The 22791-nt window shown below is 50.1% G+C and overlaps 1 protein-coding gene across 2 annotated transcripts in view; it reads right to left on the bottom strand.

Annotated features, from left to right (window-relative positions):
* Window positions 1–102: 102 nt before the first annotated feature.
* Window positions 103–22791, bottom strand: part of WDR37 (WD repeat domain 37) — a 48495-nt gene continuing 25806 nt past the window's right edge. The window contains exons 7-14 of one of the 2 annotated variants that reach the window (XM_049776243.1): window positions 22478–22549; window positions 21278–21322; window positions 19415–19491; window positions 16425–16665; window positions 15480–15621; window positions 5037–5171; window positions 4456–4570; window positions 103–2367 (exon numbers count right to left, since the gene is read on the bottom strand). In XM_049776243.1, the coding sequence (XP_049632200.1) occupies window positions 2236–2367; window positions 4456–4570; window positions 5037–5171; window positions 15480–15621; window positions 16425–16665; window positions 19415–19491; window positions 21278–21322; window positions 22478–22549 (959 nt within the window). In that variant the 3' untranslated portion in view covers window positions 103–2235. The remainder of the gene's footprint in view (window positions 2368–4455; window positions 4571–5036; window positions 5172–15479; window positions 15622–16424; window positions 16666–19414; window positions 19492–21277; window positions 21323–22477; window positions 22550–22791) is intronic. The other variant, XM_049776244.1, reaches the window with a different exon arrangement.

Here is a 22791-nt window from a genome sequence, read left to right as displayed (position 1 = left end):
CCCAAAGACATCTTCCAAAGTCATCCCCCAAACACATTCCCCCAAACTTTTTAATTAAAAAAATTTTTAATTAAAAAAATGTTTAAATAGACTCCCACAATAGTCACTACAGAACATGGATTTTTAATGAATTCCATATTGCAATGAAGACACTGAGCACTTAAGAACTACGATACAATAAAACATTTGCTTCCACATAACACTTATAAATGCATACTTGCCGCCAAAAGGAACTTGTTTTTCACAGATTTAAGCAACGGACAATTTACACAGGATTCTTCGAATGCCCAACTATGTACAGAATCTGTGACTCTACAAATGATGTGCAGTGGTTGAGAAAGTGGGGGCTTTTCTCGCCAGTCCATATTTTCAGGGACCACTAACTTTCCTTCCGGGGCTCTATGAAATTCTGGACACATTCAGCACAAGAAGACTGCACCACTCCCAAATAGTAGTGGAGTGCAATGACACGTCTCAGCACCAGCTACACCAAGGGCCTATGGAGGCTCACCCAGGCACGCATGGACATGTGCAGCAAGCAGCGGCAGGCCCAGCGCAGACAACCTGTGTAAGTACCCTGGGAGGAACAGGGGTATCTCATGGCCCCTCCTGCTGGCCTCACCTGCCTGGTGAGCACTTGCAAACTTCCACCTTCTCATATGGTGGAGACGGTTTCAGTGTTAAAACAATGATTCCAAAAACACTGAGAGAAAACGAGAGCACAGACGTGGGGATTCATGCAGTTTTTCCTCACATGCCAAGGAGAGAACACCGGGATCCCAACTAGATCCCCAAGAGTGCACACTGGGATCCCACCCAGATCCCTGAGAGAGAACACGGATCCCACCCAGATCCCACAGTGCACTCAGAGATCAGCTGGACCCTTGAGCTTCAACTCCAGAGACCAGACACCTGTTCTGCGAGCGGGGGCAAACCCAGCTCTATACTGTCATTATTGAGAACTTCTGGCCCCTTCCCCAGGCCTGTGTGGATCATTTCAGAATCACTGAAGGATCCAGAGCTGACATGCAGGACCATCATGGGGGAGGCTGCCTGACGCCCCTGCAGTGCCCCACAGAGGACACTCCTGTAAGTGTTGGGCTGGCCTTCCCCTGAGGACTTCAAATGGACAGAGTCAACGTGATTCAAAAAAAAAAAAAATGAAGGCAGTATGCTGAGATGTCTCATTATCAACAAGAAACATGGACTTCTAACATGGTGTAAAAGTGACCCAAGAAGGCTGGGGACAGGCTCACACTGGCAGTGGGAGGTTGGCACTGAAGGTATCCCAGCTACTGGAACAAATGCCTCCTGCTGTTCATTCCTGCAAACTTGGCTCAGGCAGATCCCTGGTCTGAACATGCGGGCACTGTCCTCCGGGCCCTGTAGGGGGTTCAGGTATCTGCTCCCGGTCAGCACACTCTGAGGCGACCGTGACAGGCCCATGTTTCCCAAACATTTCGTTTTGAGGTAGTTCTCTTTTATTTGCATTGTTGGCTCTCAACTACCACCAAAGGAATGAATCCACTGAAAACTAAACCAACCAAAGGTGTAGAAAATAAATACAAGTTCTTGTTGCAGGTAGCAGGGCCTTCTTAGAAAGGTTGTCACATTCAATGGGGAAGTCGTCTGAAATCTGTTTAAAGCCACAGCTATCAACTAAAGTGCTTTTAAATTGGCTTAATATCTTACATCAGTGATTAGAATCATTACATTTTAGAATTTGTTCACATGAGGCCTCAGGAGACTGAAATGATTTTCTATTAGAGAAAGGAGAAACATTTTCTTTGCAAAGGAAATTTGGTTCCAAATTCAACCTTCCAACGCCCACTGGTGAATCTTGCAAACTGACATGGAGAATCTGGGCCAGACCCCACGAAAGCACGCATGAGCTCTGAGCCCCATCCAAGTCCCAGGTCCTCCCTGCTCTCGGCCACCATCCCAGGACAGCAGCACACAGGTTCACAGTGAGCTCACCATGGAATGCCCTCCTGTCCCCTGTCACATGCCTGGGATGTACAGCACAGAGTGAGGAAACCCCTGAAGGGTGTCAGCTGCCGACCAGAGTCCAGCACAATACAAATACAAAAGGAAGAGGACCGAATGCTGCCCGGGACACTTCATGCAAGCTGGGTACAATGTGACAACAGACAACCACTCTCTTGGGCCACACCCTCACAAGGAGGCAAGCCAGCACTGTCCTAGGGCACGGCTAGCACCAGCTCTGGATGGGCCTCATTTCTCTTGCAGCAGTGCGGGGATATTGATGCTCCAACCGATGGCCTGTCTGTCGAAGCCACAGGTGAAGAGATTGCACACAGGATGGTCCTCACTCCATGCCGAGCAGCACACCATTCTTCTGTGGCCCTGTGATCAAGCACAGACAGGGTCAGTGTCACCCAAACTACGACATTAACAACTACACCCCCAGAACCACTGAATTCCAGAGAAGTTTAGAACCAGAGGCAGAGTGAACGGGAGACGAGCAGGTTGGGAGGAGAGGGGTGATCAGAATAGGGGTGTACAACACAAACATTCTAGGATTTGTAAGAAAACCAAGTTAGGTTATAGACAAAGAGAAAAATACTCTCAATTTTCATGAATACAGGAGGCTATGAATGAAATTCACTTAGCGACATAATAGCATCTTAGTACATAATAAAGGAGCGAGAAAAATACATTTGTGCCCAAATAAAAAAAAAAAAAACTACCCTTTGGGGTCAAAGCAATAGCACAACAAACAGGGTATGTTTGCCTTGCATGCTGCCAACCTGGGTTTGATCCCCGGCATCCTATATAGTCTTTGGAGCCTACCAGGAGTGTTTTCTGAGCACAGAGCCAGACGTAACCCCTAAGCACCACCAGTTGTGATCCAAAACAAACACAAAAAAATTTGCCAGAGCGATGGTGCAGCAATAGGGCATTTTGCCTTGCACACGGCTACCTGGAACGGACCGCAGTTCAATCCCCTGGCATCCCATATGGTCCCCCAAGCCAGGAGCGATTTCTGAGCACATAGCGAGGAAACCCGAGCATCACCGAGTGTGGCCCAAAACCAAAGAAAAAAAAAATTGCCCTTTGGCTGAAATACATGCTTTGCCCAGTAAAAACCCAGGTTTAGTCACCAACACTGCATGGCCCCTAAACACCACTGAAGGCAAACCCCAAGCACAGAGCCAGATGCAGACTCTGAGTAAGGTTCCATGTTTGGTAAGTGGGAGGCTCCGGTCAACTCCCATAAACTGCATGGTCCCCTGAACACTGCTGGAGCAAGTCACAAGTTGGAAGTAGGTCCCAAGCACTGTCAGACGTGGCCCAAAATCAAAAACAAAATAATACAACAAAGAGAAAAAGAACACTGAAACTCAAGTTCAGTGACGAGGCATCTTTTCAACTTTAAGTTAAGTTCAAATTTTTTTAAGAACTTCAGGGGACCAGTGCAATAGTATACAAGGAGAGCACTTGTTTTGCAAGTGGCTGACCGGGGTTAGATCCCCAGCACCCCATAAGTCCCCAAAGCACTACTAGGAATAATTTCTGCATGCAGTCAGTAGTAACCCCTGAGCACCACTGGATGGAGCCCAGAAACAAAACAAAAAGATCAGAAAATAGGTCTTCCTCTCTCTGGTTTACATTCAGCCATTTCTAACATTTGAGGCCAATAAACCCAATAAGTAAATCGAGCCAAAGTGTGTTCTTTTTAAGCTGACTGTTCTATCCTCTCTCCTGCATCCCATGGCATTAAACCAACTCATTTGAAACAAACCAGGAGCTGGAGCAATGTATGCCTTGCATACAGCTGAGCAGGTTCAATCCCCAGAATTGCCTCCAGGGCTACCAGGAATAATTCTTGAGTACAGACACAGGAATAACCAACCTCTAAGCAGAGGCAAAGGGAGAGGAAGATGGAGAGAGAGGGGGAGAGGGGGAGTGAGAGGGAGAGAGAGAGTGGGAGAGAGGGGGAGAGAGGGGGAAACAGGGGGAAACAGGGGGAAACAGGGGGAAACAGGGGGAGGGGGGAGGGAGAGGGAGGGGGAGAGAGGGGGAGAGAGAGAGAGAGAGAGAGAGAGAGAGAGAGAGAGAGAGAGAGAGAGAGATAGAGAGAGAGAGAGAGAGAGAGAGAGAGAGAGAGAAAGAATGTTTGTGTTAAGGGCCAGAGAGATAACACAGCAGTAGGGTGTTTGCCTTGCACGTGGCTGACCCAAGACAGATGGTTGATTTGATTCCCGGCATTCCCTAGGGTCCTGAGCCTGCCAGGAGCGATTTCTGAACAAAGAGACAGAAGAAATGCCAGGTGTGAAGCAATACAGCAGCAGGTTGATGGCTGCACAGCCATCAAGTACACACGTAGCTAACCTCTCCCCCATACTGTGTTGGAGTACAGAACAAGCACAACCCATTCCTTCGGACTCTCCAGGCCCCAGAGCATCTGGAACCTATACAGCCAGCACTGACCTGCCGACTGCTGCGAGGCAGCCTCGCCAGCCGCACACCCGACATGTCGAACAATCTCACTTGCCGGTTGTCATGTGGAAGGGCTATGATTTTCTGGCCAACACAGACATTGATCCTGCAGAAAGAAAGCAGGCATCAGAGAAACAGCTTCTCAGGGTTCTTGTCCCACTGCCCACACATCAGCAGCAGGAGAGCCCAGGCCTGCTGGACCAAAGGAGCCCCCTGGAGCCACCCCTCAGGCTCTTCCACCAGGAGCACAGACAGTGCCTTGATGCAGTGCTTCCCTGAGAGGCAATCCCATCACTCAGCCAAGGCTATCTCAGGAGAGATGGCAGGAGACTCGGGTACCAGCAGGGGCCCTTTCTGCTGTTCCCTTCAAGGAAGACGGGGGAGTGAACTGGGGGAGGGGGAATTTGCAATGGTAAGGACGTCTGGGAACCATAACATAAGCAGCTCTACGCTGGCCTTCCCGGATAGCCACACTCCTCCCCGATGGCACAGCAATGAAACAATAGCACCATGCCCAGGGCCTCACCATGGCTCACCCTGTGGCCATGCTGTCAAGGCCCAGCATGCCTCACCTGTTGATGGCAGAGTCTGTCCGGATAGTCGCAATGGGGGACCTCATGTTCTTCAAGTCCCAGACCTTCACAGTGCGGTCATCGCTGCCTGAAACCACGTTGTCCGCCACCGTGAACACCGCAGAGGTCACTGTGCTACAAGGGAGGGGCAAGGGGTCAATAGCCTCTGGGTAAGATCTGGCACACAGACCCAAGTCCTGTCCACACTGCCTGGCAAACATGACCAACACACGAAGGGATGCTGACAGGCAGGGGAGTGTCACCTGTCTTCACTTCTAATAGCTCCTCTTCCTCCTCCAACTGTCCACAAAGCATTATTCATAGGAACCAATGAATGGAAACTCCCTACGTGACCAGGAAGCAGTCCAACAGAGAAAATGTGGAGCCTAAACACCAGTGAAGCCACAAGAGGCAAGGTCATGCTGTGCTTGTGACAAACTGACTGTGTGTGGCTCTAGGACAGAGAAATGCAGTGAGGACAGAACCCCAGAGCCCAGGGTCAGCGAGAGGAAGGAAGGAAGCAGTTCTAGGTTGGGCCCAGCTCGGTGAGTCTACAAAGCTAAGGCTTTGTAAGACACTCTCCCCTGGGCAGAGGAGGGGCTGGGCCCACAGTGGGATAGGCCCAACCCCTCATACCATAGGGCCCCAGTACTGACTCCCCCCGCCAAAAAAAAAAAAAAAAAACACTTTCACCAGCACATCAAGAAATCTGTATGTTGGGGCCGGAGAGATAGCACAGTGGCGTTTGCCTTGCAAGCAGCCGATCCAGGACCTAAGGTGGTTGGTTCGAATCCCGACGTCCCATATGGTCCCCTGTGCCTGCCAGGAGCTATTTCTGAGCAAATAACCAGGAGTAACACCCTGAGCAACGCCGGGTGTGGCCCAAAAACCAAAAAAAAAGAAAAGAAAAGAAAAGAGAAAGGGAGGGAGGGAGGGAGGGAGGGAGGGAGGGAGGGAGGGAGGGAGGGAGGGAGGGAGGGAGGGAGGGAAGGAAGGAAGGAAGGAAGGAAGGAAGGAAGGAAGGAAGGAAGGAAGGAAGGAAGGAAGGAAGGAAGGAAGGAAGGAAGGAAGGAAGGAAGGAAGGAAGGAAGGAAGGAAGGAAGGAAGGAAGGAAGGAAGGAAGGAAGGAAGAAAGAAAGAAAGAAAGAAAGAAAGAAAGAAAGAAAGAAAGAAAGAAAGAAAGAAAGAAAGAAAGAAAGAAAGAAAGAAAGAAAGAAAGAAAGAAAGAAAGAAAGAAAGAAAGGAGAAAGAAAGAAATCACTCTGTATGAGGTGTAAACTGTTAGGGTCACTTCACTGGGCCAGAGGGGCAGAACTGCAGGTAGGTGGCTTGCCTGGCCTGAATGTGGCTAACTTAGGTACAATCTTTATCAAACCCCCCCCCCCCCCCATCCTTCAAGCCCAGCCAGGAGCTGTATGTACCCTGAGCACAGGAGAAAGCCCTGAGCTCCAAAGAATGTGGCCCAAAACAAAAACAAAGATTATTTTTTGAGTACACTGGAGAAAAACACCTGTCTTGAACATGTGAAGCCCAAGGTTCAATCCCCAGCACAAAAACACAAAATAATGATTAGGTAAGAACTTATACATTGCCACACTGCTTCTAAGTCGATCTAGTTCCAATCACCAGGAAGCAGGGGAACGAGGTGGGCTCCTAGACAGTGCTCAGGGCTACTTCCAGGGACCTGAGCCCAGCCCAGTGACTCGGTATTGCCCCTAAACACCTACTGGTATTCTGCAGTACTTATAGTGTTGGAGATAACCTCAACAAGCATAGCTAACTTAGCAGTGCCAGGAAAATAAGGCTTTAAATCAAAAACAGTCAGAAAACTTCCAGCCAACTCATGTGGGAGGCGGTGAAAGGACCCTTGACTACTGCCATGAGAACATCAGAGTTCTGCCTCTGTGGACAACAGCACGGAGACATCAAGAACTTAAAAACAGGGGTGTGGGGCCAGAGCGATAGCACAGCGGTACGGCGTTTGCTCTGCACACAGCCAATCTAGGACAGACCTGGGTTCGATCCCCCGGCATCCCATATGGTCCCCTGAGCCAGGAGCAATTTCTGAGTGCATAGCCAGGAGTAACGTAAGAGTCACCGGGTGTGACCCCCCCCCCCAAAATAAAACGACGGGGGTGAAGTGATAGCACAGAGGTAAGGTGTCTGCCTTGCCCGCCTTGCCTGCAGCCAACCCAGGACAGACTCAGGTTCGATCCCCGGCATCTCGAGCCTATAACGAGCGATTTCTGAGTGCCAAACCAGGAGTAACTCCTGAGCGCCTACACACGTGGCCCAAAAACAAAAACAAAAAAGAACTTAAAAACACAACCACCACATGACCCTGTGATTCCACTCACAGCTTCTACCCCAGGAAAAGAAAAGCATAACTAAAGAAAGGCATCAACTGTAAGAGCATGTAAGAGTAGTAACACAGCAGGGACGGCACTTGCCTTCATGCAGCCAACCCAGGTTTGATATCCAGTACTCCTAAGTGTCACCAGGAGTGATTCCTGAGAGCAGAGCCAGGAGTAAGCCCGAGCATCATTGGATATGGCCCAAATACTTAAAGAAGAAAAGAAAGTGCTTGCTACTAGCTGGCAGTCAGAGAACAAAACGTAGACAGCCTGGACTGAAACGCAGTGCCTCCTGGAGGCACTCCCAGGGTTCTGGAGGATGCACTCAAAGGTGGGCCCAGGAAGGAAGCAGGAAGCAGACCCAAGATCAAAGCCTTAGTCTTTGTGTCTGCCAGGCAGGGAGGGGCAGGTGCAGAGACAGTGGTGGGGTGGGGTGTGGTCACCCGGGACCCCAAGACAAATACATACTCACACCAGTGTCTTCTCAATCCAAAAATCCTCTTCCATTAGAAGAGAACAAAAAAAAAAAAAAAAAAATCAAGGTCCAGCTAGGGCTCAGACTACTAGGCCTAAATGGGAGCTACCTCCCAGAAGCCATAGGCCACCTCGGAAACATCTCCAGAAAGATTGGACACAGCCGCAGAATCCTCATAATTTCACACTGCTTTTACTTCACTTAGAAACTTAAAAAGGGGGGGCTGGAGAGATAGCACATGGCTGACCCAGGACCATCAGTGGTTTAATTCCCAACCTCCCATATGGTCCCGAGCCTGCCATGGGCGATTTCTGAGCACAGAGTCAGGAGTGACCCCTGAGCATAGGGTGTGGCCCTAAAACCAAACACTAAAAACAAAAAAACAAAACAAAACAAAAAAACCAACAACAACAATAAAAAACACTAAAACAAAGCATCCATTTTCTTTTGTGGGAAAGGGAAAGAGTTTTGGGCCACACCCAGTGACACTCAGGGCTTACTCCTGGCTTTGCACTCAGAAATCACTCCTGGCTTGGGGGACCATATGGAACACAGGTGGATTGAGCCGCAGTCCATCCTAGGTTAGCTGCATGCAAGGCAAATGCTTCACCGTTTGCACCACCACTCCGGCCCCAAGGAATCCATTTTCTAGCTGAAGCAGCCAGAGCGGTTCCACCCAGACCCACACTCTGAAACTCCAAGGAAAAAAGCAAGTTCAACTCCATGAGGATTTCCATGAGATCCCACCGGGAATGAAGAGCTGTGGGACTGCTGTGTGCAGACTCCCATTCCCAAGCCAGGGGGCACACAGGAGGGCCCCGAGTTAGATCCCCTGCTAAGTTAAGTGAGTGGGAAAAGCTTCCATCACGGAGACTCCAGTTTTCCTGAAGTGTTGAGCCATATCAGGTTTCTATAAATCATGCTCCTGACAGTCCTGGAGGAGCAAGGGTAGCGGGCAGGCCATGGAGGGGCCCACAAGCCAGCCCACGAGCACTCACTGGAAAAACGGCAACTCGGCAAACTCCGCCAACTCATTAATCTTGTCGCGGGGAGCAGCCGAGCATGAGCTTCCAGCTGACAAGCGCGGCCCTCCTCGCTGCACACCACTGCCCGATCTGGAACATTCCGCTCCCTCCGTGGGTCTCAATCCCGGCAAGACTGCCGCGCGCGCAGTCCTCATTAGGACGAACAGCTGTCTCCCCGGCACAGAGAGACACCAAACTGTTTCTGCATAACAATCTGCTGGAACTGCATGCTCAGAAAACATTCTCTGATGGGGGTACCATGGCAGCGGGCCGTCAGGAATGTAGCAGCACTCCAGAGCTTCTGCAGGAAGCAGCCCACAAACCCGCCCCGTGTGTGCTTGTGCTGGGGCACGCAGGCCTCCCTGGGGGGTGAAGGAGACAGCTCAGGAGCAACCTTTGCAAAGCCTGCACTCAAAACTCCATGCCCCCAGCATGTCCTGGCTCTGCAGACGCCACCATCTGTCCTGGCTTACCAGTGGCCATGCGCATCCTCCTCACAGTCCATGAGGAGGGGCATCGGTCAGCTGGGAAAAAGGAACAAATAGGATTGGGCAGCACAACTCAAGACACCCTGATGTCTCCCCCTCCCCAAGATGGAGGTTAAAGATGCGAGTGAAGAACAGGCCAACCAGAAAACACCTCTATAGGCCCTCACTGAGACAAAAGTGGCTGAGTACTCGGAGATGGAGCCTGTCAGCCTGGGCAATGACTCTGGGGGTGGGTGGCCTGGCCGTATCTTAGAATGAGGCAGCTCACCTCTCATATGCACCTGCAAGTAGCTGGAGGAGGCTGTGGTCAGAGCGCTGGGCACTCCCGGGGAAGGGAATGAAGTATCTCTGCTCAGGGATCACCCCCAGGTGATTCAGGAGACCAAGTGGGGAGATGGATCAAACTCAGGTTGCCCACATGCAAGGCAAGTGCCTATTCTGCTGTACTATATCACTCAGACTCCCAAGCATTTTCTTTAAAAGCAAACTCTTACTATCCTGATAATTCGCAATGCTTCACTTTGTAAGACTCTAATGTACAATACTAAATATTTGCATACTTAGCAATAAGCACATTCACATGGATTTTCTCAGTTTTTAATAGATACGTGTTCTGGCTTCGTTATGGTGCCTACATTAACATTTGTGGGATCAAGTCACATTCCTATGGGAAGCATTAAATCAATCCCAGAAAAATATCTGCATTCTCAGCACTGTCTCCATGCTGAGCTCTAGTCACATTTCTTCAGTGAGGGAGTCTATTCACACTTGCAAAAACTGCCAGTCTGAGGACAGGTGAGACAGTATAGTGGGTAAAGCACTTGCCTTAAATTTGGGAAACTTAGGTGCCGGGGAGACAGCAGAGCAGTAGGGTGTTTGCCTTGCAAGCAGCCGACCCAGAATGGACGGTGGTTTGAAACCCAGCATCCCATATGGTCCCCCATGCCTGGCAGGGGCGATTTTTTTTTTTTGGGCCACACCCACCGTTGCTTAGGGGTTACTCCTGGCTGTCTGCTCAGAAATAGCTCCTGGCAGGCATGGGGGACCATATGGGACACCAGGATTCGAACCAACCACCTTTGGTCCTAGATCGGCTGCTTGCAAGGCAAACGCCACTGTGCTATCTTTCCAGGCCCGGCAGGGGCGATTTCTAAGCACAGAGCCAGGAGTAACCCCTGAGCGCCACCAGGCGTGGCCAAAAACAAAAAAGGGGGGAGGGATTCAGGTTCAATCCCCAAAGCACCACCACGGGTGATTCCAGGGCACAGAGCCAAGAAAGCCCTAAGAATCGCCAGCTAGAGCCAAAAGAAACAAAAATGAGATTGGAGTAACACTGCAGTATTTGATCTCTGACATCCCATATGGTTCCCCAAAGCCTGCCAGGAGTGATTCCTGAACACAGAGCGAGGAGTAAGCCCTGAGCACTGCAGGGAATAGGCCAAAAATAAAACAAAGCAAAAAAAACTCAAGAGAGTACTGTCAGCAGTGCACAGGCCATGCAGATGGGCCATGCTGAGTCCCACTGGGTTCTTCTCAAAAACAATCTTGACTAATGTGTCTTCCCTTTCCTTGCAGTGAAATCCATGGCCTTAGGTGTGCAACCTCACTGGGCTGATGAGACAAAGAGGACAGGGCAAGGCTGACAACTGTCTGGCTCCCCAACACCATGTGGAAGTAGGTGAAGAGTGGGCAGAACAGAAAGACTAAACACACTTCTGTTTTTTGTTGTTCTTTTTGGTTTTTGGGTCACACCTGGCAGCGCTCAGGGGCCACTTCTAAGTCTACACTCAGAAATCGTCCCTGGCAGGCTTCCATCATCCTTCTGCAAGCAAGGCAAATGCCTTACCTCCATGCTATCTCTCCGTCCCCTAAACACACTTCTATTCCAGCTTGAGGTTGAGAAAAATTGCTAACGTGGAGATTCCATGACATGCACCATCCAGGAGCCGGAGAGGTGGCGCTAGAGGTAAGGTGTCTACCTTGCAAGCGCTAGCCATGGAAGGACCACGGTTCGATCCCCCGGCATCCCATATGGTCCCCCCAAGCCAGGGGTAATTTCTGAACGCTTAGCTAGGAGTAACCATTGAGCATCAAACGGGGGTGGCCCAAACAACAAACAAACAAACAAAAAAAAAAGACATGTGATGCCTGTGAATCCAGGAATAACCACTATTATGGAAACACTTTGCTAAAGTAGGACTTAGTGGGACTTAGTGGGACTCCTATTGATTGTGGTGCCTTGAGTTGCTCCCAAGAACTCAAATAACTTCAGATGGCACTTCGATAAAACCATCCTGATGACTTCATATGTCCAGTGTGAACTTGAAAGGTCCAAGTCTCCAACAGAGCTCACACCCAGCAGCTCTCTGTGTGTGACCACAGTGACCGCCTATCCTCTACAATGTGTTTTGGGCTCATAATTGGTGGCATATGGGGGCCATCAAGTATCAAAAAATCACCCCTGAACCCAGGACTCCACTGGCCAGATTCATACTCCAGTCATTTTATGTTTATGCTACATTTCAAACTTGACCATAGCACAAAGGCAATAGGTAGGAGCAAAAAGATGACCATTGGGGCTGGGAAGGTGGCGCTAGAGGTAAGGTGACTGCCTTGCAGGCGGACGGACCGCTGTTCAATCCCCCCGGTGTCCCATATGGTTCCCCCAAGCCAGGGGCGATTTCTGAGCGCATAGCCAGGAGTAACCCCTGAGCGTCAAAACGGGTGTGGCCCAAAAACAAAAACAAACAAACAAACAAAAAAAAGATGACCATTAAAGGGGACCTGAGAGATAGCATGGAGGTAAGCGTTTGCCTTGCATGCAGGAAGACGGTAGTTCGGATCCCGGCATCCCATATCATCCCGAGTCTTCCAGGAGTGATTTCTGAGCATTTCTGAGCCAGGAGTGACCACTGAGAGTTGCCGGGTGTGACCCAAAAACCAAAAAAAAAAAAAAAAAAGGTGACAGTTAAAGATAAAGGGGAAGATCATAAGTCCTCCCGAGTCCCAGAGAAATGCCTGTCCAAGAGCAGGCAGAGTCTAACACCCATGCAACTGCATTTTGCACTACGAAAGTCAGTGAAACAGATACTGGTAGACAGAACTGAACCTTGGACTCTGACAACAGAAATGGACATCCTAAGTGGGATGCTTCTTCCCTGCAAGGTAGACTAAGAGCCCTCACAGGTGAGCAAAGATTGGCTCTGCTGATTCCCAAAAGCTTGGAAAAGTTCAAACTTCTCTGACACATGAATACTCATATGAATGTAAGACGAGAGAAGGTGCCATCAGTGGGAATGATGCCCTGGCAAGTCACAGCTCTATAAGCAGGGACACAACCCAGACACTCCATAGTCCCTGAGACAAAGCAAACGTACAAACAGCCCCAATGATCAAATCAGGCGGGCTTGGTCATCAGGAGCCCCGGCCCCGCACCATAGCCATTCCCAACATGAGAACTACCTGGCACACTACACACCCTGAAAAGCCCATTTGCCCACCACTTCCCATACAACAAACCCTTGCCTGGATTGCTGGCATAAAATATTAAAGCTCAGAAAACACCAAAGGCACCTGACAGGAGAAAGTGAACATGAGGTTCGTTAGCCTCCAAAAGACAACCCTACCACCCTAGCGCACGCCTAGGACCTGGCAAGACCCGGAAACGGTGGAAGGTGCCACCTGGTGCACAGGAAGGAGGAAGACAGTGGGGGGAGTTTTGGGCCAACACAGAGAAGGGATGAAGACTCCAAGGACAAAGCCACTAGGTATCGCTTCACGTCAAACACTTTCAGCCACAAGCCCTGCCCTTATGAGTCATCCACAAAGTTTTGCCTTCTGTCCACACTCCATACAGAGTAGAATCCTATTTGTGCAGCCTTCTATAGGCAGAACATGTAGATAACCATGCTCTATGGGCACACAGCTAGCTCCCTGCCCAGTCCAGCCCACACTACCATGACTCAACTGTCCGTCCCACCTCAGAGAGCAGAGTGGTCAGGAAGCTGGTGTAAATGCCACAGTCTATGGGGGATCTGGGCACGAGAGGATATGTCTGCTGATACAGAGAGGACATAGACTAGACATAGGACATATACTAGACTAGGATATAGAGGACTAGAGATCCTAGTCAGACGCCCTTTGGCCCTCCACTCTCAAAGGCAGCTGGTCTGCAGAGGAAACATTAGTACTGGGCTCAGCGAGGACAACATACTTATCCCCATTCAACCAAACAGAAAGGTGAACTCCAGCCAGACTTCAGCTCATCCTCCTGTTCATTTCCCTCTCCAAAAGATCATTAGAACGGGTCTGCAGGGGCAAGCACAGGGCTTGGACATGGGCAAGACATGAATCTATTTGTAAAAAGAGGATCCCAGCAGGCTCACTGTGCTGCTGGGTCGACATCTATGACTTCTAATGATCTCCTGGACACAGTCTGGGAGGCCCAGCAGGAAGGTGCAGCCCTAGTGCCTGGAACCAGGCCCACAGCACCCTCCTGTGGACTCTGACTACACGGAACACTGGGAATCAGCCCTTCAGTGGGAGCAGTCACCCCTCTAGAGGGCCCACTCCAAGCAGGTCTAACACCATGCCCTCCACAGCTTCCAGCCCCACAGGGTCACAAACAGGATGAGCTCCATGAATTCAGGCCGCAAGAAGGGCCAGAGGTCCTAGATACATGCAACTTACTCAATGACTTGGACCTGAGGCACAAACATCAAGAACTGAGCTCCAAGGCTGTGGCTACCCTCCCTCAACCCTCGAGACGGAGCCACTAGGAAACATCAGAGCATGGCCAGAGCCAGAGCCCTTGCTAACAAGGACCTTGACACACTCTGCATCTCCTCTGGACTGTCTCACTATTCAGATCAAACCCTGAACACCTACAGATCTGTTGACTGCACTCCACTGTAAAATGATATCCAGCTAACAGCCCCCAAACAAAGTGTTTCCCCCAATGTCCTCCTTCACTAAACCTCTTCCTTTGATAAGTAAAAGTCCACTGGATAGTATTTTTGTCTTCTTTCTTTCTCCCTCCCTCCCTTCCTACTGGTATCTTTTCTCTCTCTCGATAGTATTTTTGTTCTCTCTCTCCTCTCTTCCTCTCCCTCTCTCTCGACCTGCTCCCTCCTAATATTGAGAATTGTTTGTTTGTTTTGTTTGTTTTTGGGTTGTTTTTTTTTGGGGGGGGGGTCACACCCGGCCGCACTCAGAGGTTAATCCTGGCTCTATGCTCAGAAGTTAGTCCTAGCAGGCTCAGGGGACCATAGGGATGCTGGGATTTGAACCACCACCCTTCTGCATGCAAGGCAAATGCTTTACCTCCATGCTATCTATCTGGCCCCTTGAGAATTGATTTCAATAAAGAGGAGTACTGGCTTGTTGGCAGAGAAGAGAGCATGAGGCAAAAGGCAACAACAGGTGTCATCATTATCCTTTCCTGACTGGCTTGGTAGATTATTTCTTCACCCCTACCCTGCATCTTCAGACCCATCTGCCTAAGGGGTTAGAAACAAATAGTGTAGGATGATCTCACAACTTGTGGATTATTATTTTACATTCCACAGCTGTGGAGTCTGTACAGGTCTGGAAACTCCCTGGGCACAAGCTCATTCATTCACAAAGATCACCAGCACCTCATAGCATGGTCTCTCCCAACAACGGTTGGAGGGGAACTCCAGGGGAGACAGCTGGAGAGAGGGTCAAATGACTGTGAGGGGTTGGTTGGGAGTCAGGTCCTATGGGAATAGTCACATCTTGGGGGCAGGAAGACCACCTGGTGGAGGTGCTAGGAGGTGTGTGTGTGTCTCCTGCAAACTCTTCAGGCAATCAAACCCCAAAGCAGACCAGCCATGACAGTGCAGCCAAGGGCTCACAAGTGCCACCTACCCTGTAGCGACTGAGTCTTCTTGGACCCGTTCCCCACTGCCCCTACAGCCCCCGCCCGCCCACCTCCTTACTCTCCCCAAACTGAGTTCCATGAGCAGGAGAGTAGCCACTGAGAGCCGTGGCATGGGAACTGACCGTCAAGGACAGCTGGAATCAACCCCCAAGCCCCCGGGTGCGAACAGTCGAAGAGACCTCGGAACAGCAGCACTCACTCCGTGTGGCCCTGGAAGACATTCACGGAGTGGATGGAAGGGTCCCTGAAATCCCAGAGACGGAAAGTCGTGTCGCGGGAGGAGGTCACCACAAGCCGCTGGGTGGGGTGTGTGCAGCAGTGCGTGAGCTCCTGGTCATGGCCTACAAAGACGACAGAATACTACATCATCCACCTGAAGGCGTGGCAAAGGGAAATTTCACAATCGAGGCAGACAGGCGTGATGTGACAGCTGCAATGGAGGTGGTGGGCAAAGGCTTCCTGCACACGTGCAATCAGGGGAGCAGGAAAGAAAAATGAGTCGAACCCCTTTCTGGCCTGACAGTCTTTTGTGGGCTGTATGAACACATCAGTTCCTTTGCAGAACAAATGCTCAAACACAGCCTTGAGTAAAACCTACCAGTGATGCCCTGGGAGAGGCACTCAAGGAGAAAACAGGTTCTGGGCAGAGGCTGCACCTGGGAGGGTGGCTATGCTCATGGCTCTGCATGCAGACTCAATGTACTTATAGTCTACCAGGTTAAGTCAGAGATCAATGGGTGATACTGGAGATGGACTAAGTGGGGGGCCCTAAGGAGGGGCAGGAGCAGCCAATAGTCAGTGCTGAAGACTTCTGGGCCAGGAGTGAGCTCAGTGTCTGACACAAAGAAGCAAATCTCTCCACAGCAGGAAGAGCAGGGAGAATGGGCTAGGGAGAACCTTCCGCACTGGAACCTGGACCCAGGGCAGCAGGACCAGATTGGTGGGAAGTTGCCGTAGAGCTACCCTAAATGCACCAACCTGCCTCCAACACCTGGCTGTGTGGACCACTTGCTCAGAAAGGCAGGGAGAGGGACCTGGGACACTCACAAACGAGCGTGGAGCCCTGGGGAGAGGCCTGTAGGAGAAACCAGAACAGCCCACACCCCAACAGTCACCACCAGCAGCACAGAGCCCCACTCCCTACCTGTCAGCGAGTGAACCAGTTCTGACGTCTCCACATCATACAGGTTGGCACTTCGGTCCCACGAGGCTGTCACCACCTGCTTCCCCCCAACCAGCCAGTCAGCAGCTATGACCACTCCCTGGTGGCTCTTCAGAGATGTCAGTGGTGACCGAATGGTGGGGCAGTCACTGGAAACGTCTCCATCTACGTCAGGCTCATCTTTATCCGAGCACTCGACCTCATCCTCGCCACACATCTGCTGCTGGGGGGAGAGAAGATTCCCTGGGGATCAAAATGCCTTCCTGACAAAGTCACAGGAACAAAGCATTGTCATTTGCCTTCCAGGGTGCAGTGACAGTCAGAGCAACACTAGCACAGTGTCTGGTGCACTTGGGGCTTAATCACTGGCAAATCACAATGTTCATCAGCCTTTTTTTTTGGGGGGGGGGGGGCCGGCCACACCCGGCGGTGCTCAGGGGTTACTCCTGGCTGTCTGCTCAGAAATAGCTCCTGGCAGGCACGGGAGACCATATGGGACACCGGGATTCGAACCAACCACCTTTGGTCCTGGATCAGCTGCTTGCAAGGTAAACGCTGCTGTGCTATCTCTCCAGGCCCATGTTCATCAGTCTTAGGGTCACTAGCCACAACCTAGGAACAAACCCAGTGTCCTTTCCCTGAGAAGCAGAGGGTCCAGACAAGGAAGGATATGACCACACTGCTCCTGGCTAGTCTGCACCTTACTGTGCCCAGGAAGATGCAGGGGGCCTACCTTTGTGGAAAGGTCCTTGTCACCTCATACCAAGGGGAGCCTAGGGACACACTCAGACCTGGGTTGTGTGTAGAGAAAACAGATCTGAAAAGGATTCAGAAACATTTGGCCAAGTTCATTCTGAAAGGGTTCCCCGACCCGACCCCACTGTAGGGATGAGCCCTAGGACAGACACACACCAAGTGATCTGAAAGATAGAAGGGCAAGTGGGCATACACAGAGCCAGTTCTCTCTGTGGATGGCGGTCCAGTGTCCACCATCCTCAAGTGCCACTGCAGCAGGATGGCCTGGGAGCCACCCACACAAACTTTCCAGAAGACACGAACAACTCTAGGTCCTGCAACAAGGTGTCCCCCAATTTCTGCCTATGCCTCACCAGCATGCTGGATACATGTTCACTCTACCTCCCTGCTGCAGAGGACAGGAGTGGACTAAGCAATGGCTGGGAGGATGGTGCCTCAGAGTTCCCCAGTGCCAGGGCCAGCAGAGATGGGGGAAGAGAGTGAAGAGTTGATCTCCAGGGCAGCTTCTGCTGGGCTATGCTCAGGGGAGCTATCCCCCTCCTCCAGTGCCCTCCTGTGCTGGGCTGTGCTCAAGGGACCTGTCCCCCTCCTCCAAGGCCCCACCTGAGGGCTTCCTCAGCTGGCACATCCTAAGGCAACAGCTACAAAGACAAAAAACATAACCCAAGTCCACTTAATGATCCAAGTAAATCAAATGTGTGTTCAGTAACTGTCATTTCTAGTGGACCACACCTAACGTTCCGTCTGGAAAAGCCACCCAATGTCCATTCATCATCTGAACCTTCAGAACATGCCGCCTGGCTGGCATTTCTGCCTCATCCTCTGCCACCCTCATTACTTCAGTAACTAAGTACAAAATAAGCGTGTGCCAGAACGAAGGGACAATTCCCTAGGGACCAAATTCAACAACTACCACACTGAGCTTCCTCTCTAGATAAAACATAGAAAATGCTTATATAAGATCAGGGAAAAGTCTAAGGCAAGAAGACCAAGACACAAAGATACTTCTTCCTCTCAATAGTCACAGCCAGCCTGTGGGCCCAACCTGCCTCTGCTGAGGTAGTGCACCCTGGAGCACTGTGGGCTGGAATATCACCGCCCAGCACAAGGGTACAGTACAGTCTAGGGAAGAGGAGAGATAAAGACCACACCACAAAAAGCAGCCTAGACAGAAATGAGGACAACCACTCCCTTCCAGACAAGTATTTCCACAGTGAATGCAGACACAGATAGACCAGGCAGGAGTGGTCCAACTGTATTCAAATACAAACAAAGGGTGTATTCAAAAGGAAGGCCAAGTGACAGAACAGTATAAGACTCACACCCATCTATTCACTGTTGGCCATGTGAGTCTTTGCTGCCTGCATTAAAGACGTACCCACCTAAAAACAGCACTCATGCCACTCACTTACTTGGTTTACCTCTCACACATAATAGACGAATCCAAAATCAAAGGCATGAAAAGGATTAACTTAGTCAGAGAATCAAGAATGATAACAGTTTCAGGCCAGAGCAACAGCACTTGCCTTACACGAGACTGAGCTGGGTTCAATCCCCAGCATCCCATCTGGTTCCCTAGCCCCCCAAAAACACCAGCCATGATCCCTGAGCCTAGCAAAAAAAAAAAAAAAGGTAATTTTTTTTTTATTCTAGAAGGGGCAGTGGAAGCAAAAGACAGATGTAAATAAATGTTGCCTTCTAAGACAGAGGCCCAGAGGAAAGTCCCTGACTGAGCCCGTGGTCCCTGAGGACTGTCTGCAAGCAGGCACCTTCTCAGAGTCCTCACACACCTTTCCGAGGGCATGCATGCAAGCGTGAAGGGAAACACATGTAGTCCTTGTAAGGACAGGAACATCACATCAGGCCCTTGAGAGACTCTGCCTACAGACTGTCACACAGTTAGGGCTTGAAGGGAGGAACTGAAGGAGAAAGGAAATATTTGTCCTTAACAAATATGACACATTTACTCTGAAATGTTCAGAATCTGGAGCCAGAGAGATTGCAAAGGGGCTGAGGTGCTTTACTTGAACGCAGCTGATCCTGGTTAGATCCCCAGCATCACATACAGTTCCCCAAACATACATAAAAGCAGCCCCTGAACACAGCAGGGTGTGAGGCCCAAAATGAACCAAAAAACAACAAAAAGATACCGCAGGGCCCAGAACCCTACCAACATACCCCCGGTGGCGTTTTCAGGGTAAGGAAATGCTGCTTACACTAGTATCAGCAACGGGCTGAGGTGTCGGCAGCTGAACCGCATAGCGCCAAATGTGAGCAGTCTGATCCCCAGAAGCTGAAGAGAGAGAGAGAGAGAGAGACGGCATTACGCAGAGGAGACACCAAACCCATAAAGCACTTTCTCAAACAGTCCAGCTAAAACACTATTTAGGTAACAAAGTCACTCTCTGCTTGCTGAGAATTTGGAGGAACTTATCTGATTTACACAGCTAATCCCAAGACTAGAAGCCACAGAGAGAAGAGGAAACTAAGTGCTAGAGAGCTAACAGGGCAGAAAGCATGTCTTGAATGCAGATAACCCAACCACAAGCCCCAGCACACATATGATCCTGAGTGCAGAGCCAGGAGAAAGCCCTGAGCAAAGCTGAGTGTGGCCCAAAAACAAAACTTAAATTAGGTAGAAACAACTCAAAAGGATTCCACTAAGGGATCAGAGAGATAATAGAGTGGGCCAGACTCCAGTCTTACCCACAACTGCCCCAGTTTCAATCCCCAGCACCACAAAAGGCCCCAAGCCCCGCCAGGAGTGATCCCAGCCTGAGCACAGAGCCAGAAGTCAGCCCTGAGCACAGCCAAATGTGACCTCAAAACAAAAACAAAAATTTCATCCTTTGGGGCTGGAGAGACAGAAGAAAGCCCTGAGCACTGCCAAATGTGCCCACTAAAATGACTTCTCTTTCAACTTAAAAGTAGAAAGTAAAAAAAAAAAAAAAAAAAAAAAAAAGACTAGAAAGTTTTAATAGTTCCAACAAAACTGCTCATGTACCTAATTCTAAGTAAATGGAAAACAAATCATTACTGTTTGACTTTAACAGAAAAGTAACATGCCCAGGGCACCCAGATGTAGTCACCTCTGTGGCACAATAATGCCAGCACGCAGGGTACTTACTCCCTGTCTGCAGGAGACCCAGGAGCCAACTGGACACCCTTCTCCTACACACTGCAGAGCTGCCTCTAAGTGCCCTCAAGCTGAACATGGCAGATGACTTCTGCCTCCTTACCAAACTCTCCACACCAGCATCACATTTGAGCCCATTCTTTTGGGCTTTCCTCTGTCTGCTCCTCTCTGACCTCCTCTGTCATCCTCTCCACTCCTCTCTCCACAACCAGCCATCTTTGGTGGTCTACTGCCCCCCACAAGACTGCTGTGTCTCCAAATCACCTCAACACTGTTGGGGGGACAGGTGGCCTCACAGGAACACTCAGCACAAAGCAAGACACCCAAGCTATCAGGCCTATGAAGAGGTCTTGAAAGCCATGAGGCAAAGGATTTTCTTCCCCGTACCCAACAACTGAGTCCTGAAGTTGTACTGCTTACAGGATTCCAAAAGGACCTTACAATTTGTTAATGATTGACCATGAGCAGGAAAAAAAAAATGATGAATTCAAAATGACTTCAAGAGTAAAAAGAAATGGGGGCCAAAGTGATAGCACAGCAGGTAGGATGGTTTGCCTTGCAAGCAGACGACCACGTTTGAGCACCAGCATCCTATATGGTCCCCCGAGCTTGCCAGTAATGATTTCTGAGGGCAGAGCCAGAAGTAACCCGGGCACTGCCAGGTGTGGCCCCAAAACAAAAACAAACCAAAACAAAAGAAGAATAGGAACTGAATTTGCTCTCCCCAGAAGGTCAAGTCCATCTAAGCATCAATCCACTGTTGGTTACTATTTCCTACTCAAGGGTTTGTCCAAAACCACTTCTCCCATACATCCAATCAAGTCTACTGCTGTCTGTCCACCTCTTTCAAAAGGTAAAGTAATTCTGGCACTACTGAAAGGGGTATTCACAACTCGAGATTACCACGAATGCTCAATAATGAAAAAAAAAAAAATCAACTTACCTGTGAGAGCCAACTGTTCTGATGGATGAAATTTTATAGAATTCACTACAAAACAGAAATGTTACAAAAACAGGTTTATAAAAATGTCATCAGTACTTATTATAAACATATCCTGTATTGCAAGTAGGAGGACTGGAGCAATAGTACAGCTGGCAGAGCAATTGCCTCCTCCTAGGCAGCAAATCTGGAATCCATCCCTAGCACCCCAGTCCCCTGAACGCTGCCAGGAGTGATCCCTGAGTGCAGACCTAGGAGCACAGCAGGGTGTGGCCCAAAACAAAATCAAAAACCAAAAAAGAGGGGCCAGAGCAATAGCACAACAGTAGGGTATTTGCGTTGCACACAGCCAAAACAAGGCAGACCCCACTTCGATTCCCGACATCCCATATGGTCCTCTGAGCCTGCCAAGAAGATTTCTGAGTGTAGAGCCAGGAGCAACCCTGAGCAGCACCGGGTATGACCCAAAAAACAAACAAAAAAAAAAAACTAGAAAAGGGAGTGTGGGAGTTGGAGAGATAGTATAAAGGGTAAGGCACTTGCCTCGCACAAGGCTGGCATGGATTCAATTACCCACTAAGACTGATCCTCGAGTGCAAAGCCAGGAAGAAGCCCTAAACACCATCAAGTGTGGCCCAAAAAGAAAAAAAAAGGGGGGGGGGGGTCAGAGAGATAGCACAGCGGCATTTGCCTTGCAAGCAGCCGATCCAGGACCAAAGGTGGTTGGTTCGAATCCCGGTGTCCCATATGGTCCCCTGTGCCTGCCAGGAGCTATTTCTGAGCAGACAGCCAGGAGTAACCCCTGAGCACTGCCGGGTGTGACCCAAAACCAAAAAAAAAAAAAAAAAAAAAAAAGAAAAGAAAAGGAAAAAAAAAAAGTATGTATGTTCTTTGTTCCCGGCAGTCCCAGCTGGGTCCAGGGGTCTCTGGCCAAGAACAGGAGTACAGGAAGACAGCTTCCTCAAGGGGCTTAAGGAGTGTCCAGGTATCTGTCATTTCACATTTGGTTTCTGCACATACAAAATCAAATGCTGACATACCCATGTCACACCCTTTACAAGGGTCACACTGCCAGGTCTGCTGTCCAGTAGGCAGGAGACATGCCGGACGTATAACCACAAGCGCTACTCCCTCCACCTGCTTCCCAGCAAGACTCCCCCAAACCCACCTGTGGGGAACCGGCCCCTTCCCACACCCGCTCACCCGAGCCCACGTGGCCAGTGTACTTGACAAGGGACCGCCCAGTCTCAATGCTCCAGAGCAGAGCTGTGTGATCTGCAAGACAGAAGCCATGAGGAGGCAGTGAGCTGGGACGCTGGGGAGGTTGTTCCAAAAGCACAGCCTCGACATTCCTACTAGTGTCTCCTGCAACTGATCATACTGGTCTGTCATTCAGCTGATGGAAGATGTTTCCCAGGAGATGGAGAAGAATGAGCCTTTTCTAGGACCCGGAACCCCAGGGGCCAGCCTGAGTCCTAGGTGGTTGCTGCTACAGCCACATCCCAATTCAGACGCCA

This window comes from Suncus etruscus, chromosome 7 (genome assembly GCF_024139225.1).
Source record: "Suncus etruscus isolate mSunEtr1 chromosome 7, mSunEtr1.pri.cur, whole genome shotgun sequence".
Lineage (NCBI taxonomy): Eukaryota > Metazoa > Chordata > Mammalia > Eulipotyphla > Soricidae > Suncus > Suncus etruscus.
Note: the sequence above shows the minus strand (reverse complement) of the source record. Positions and strands in the feature narration are given on the sequence as shown.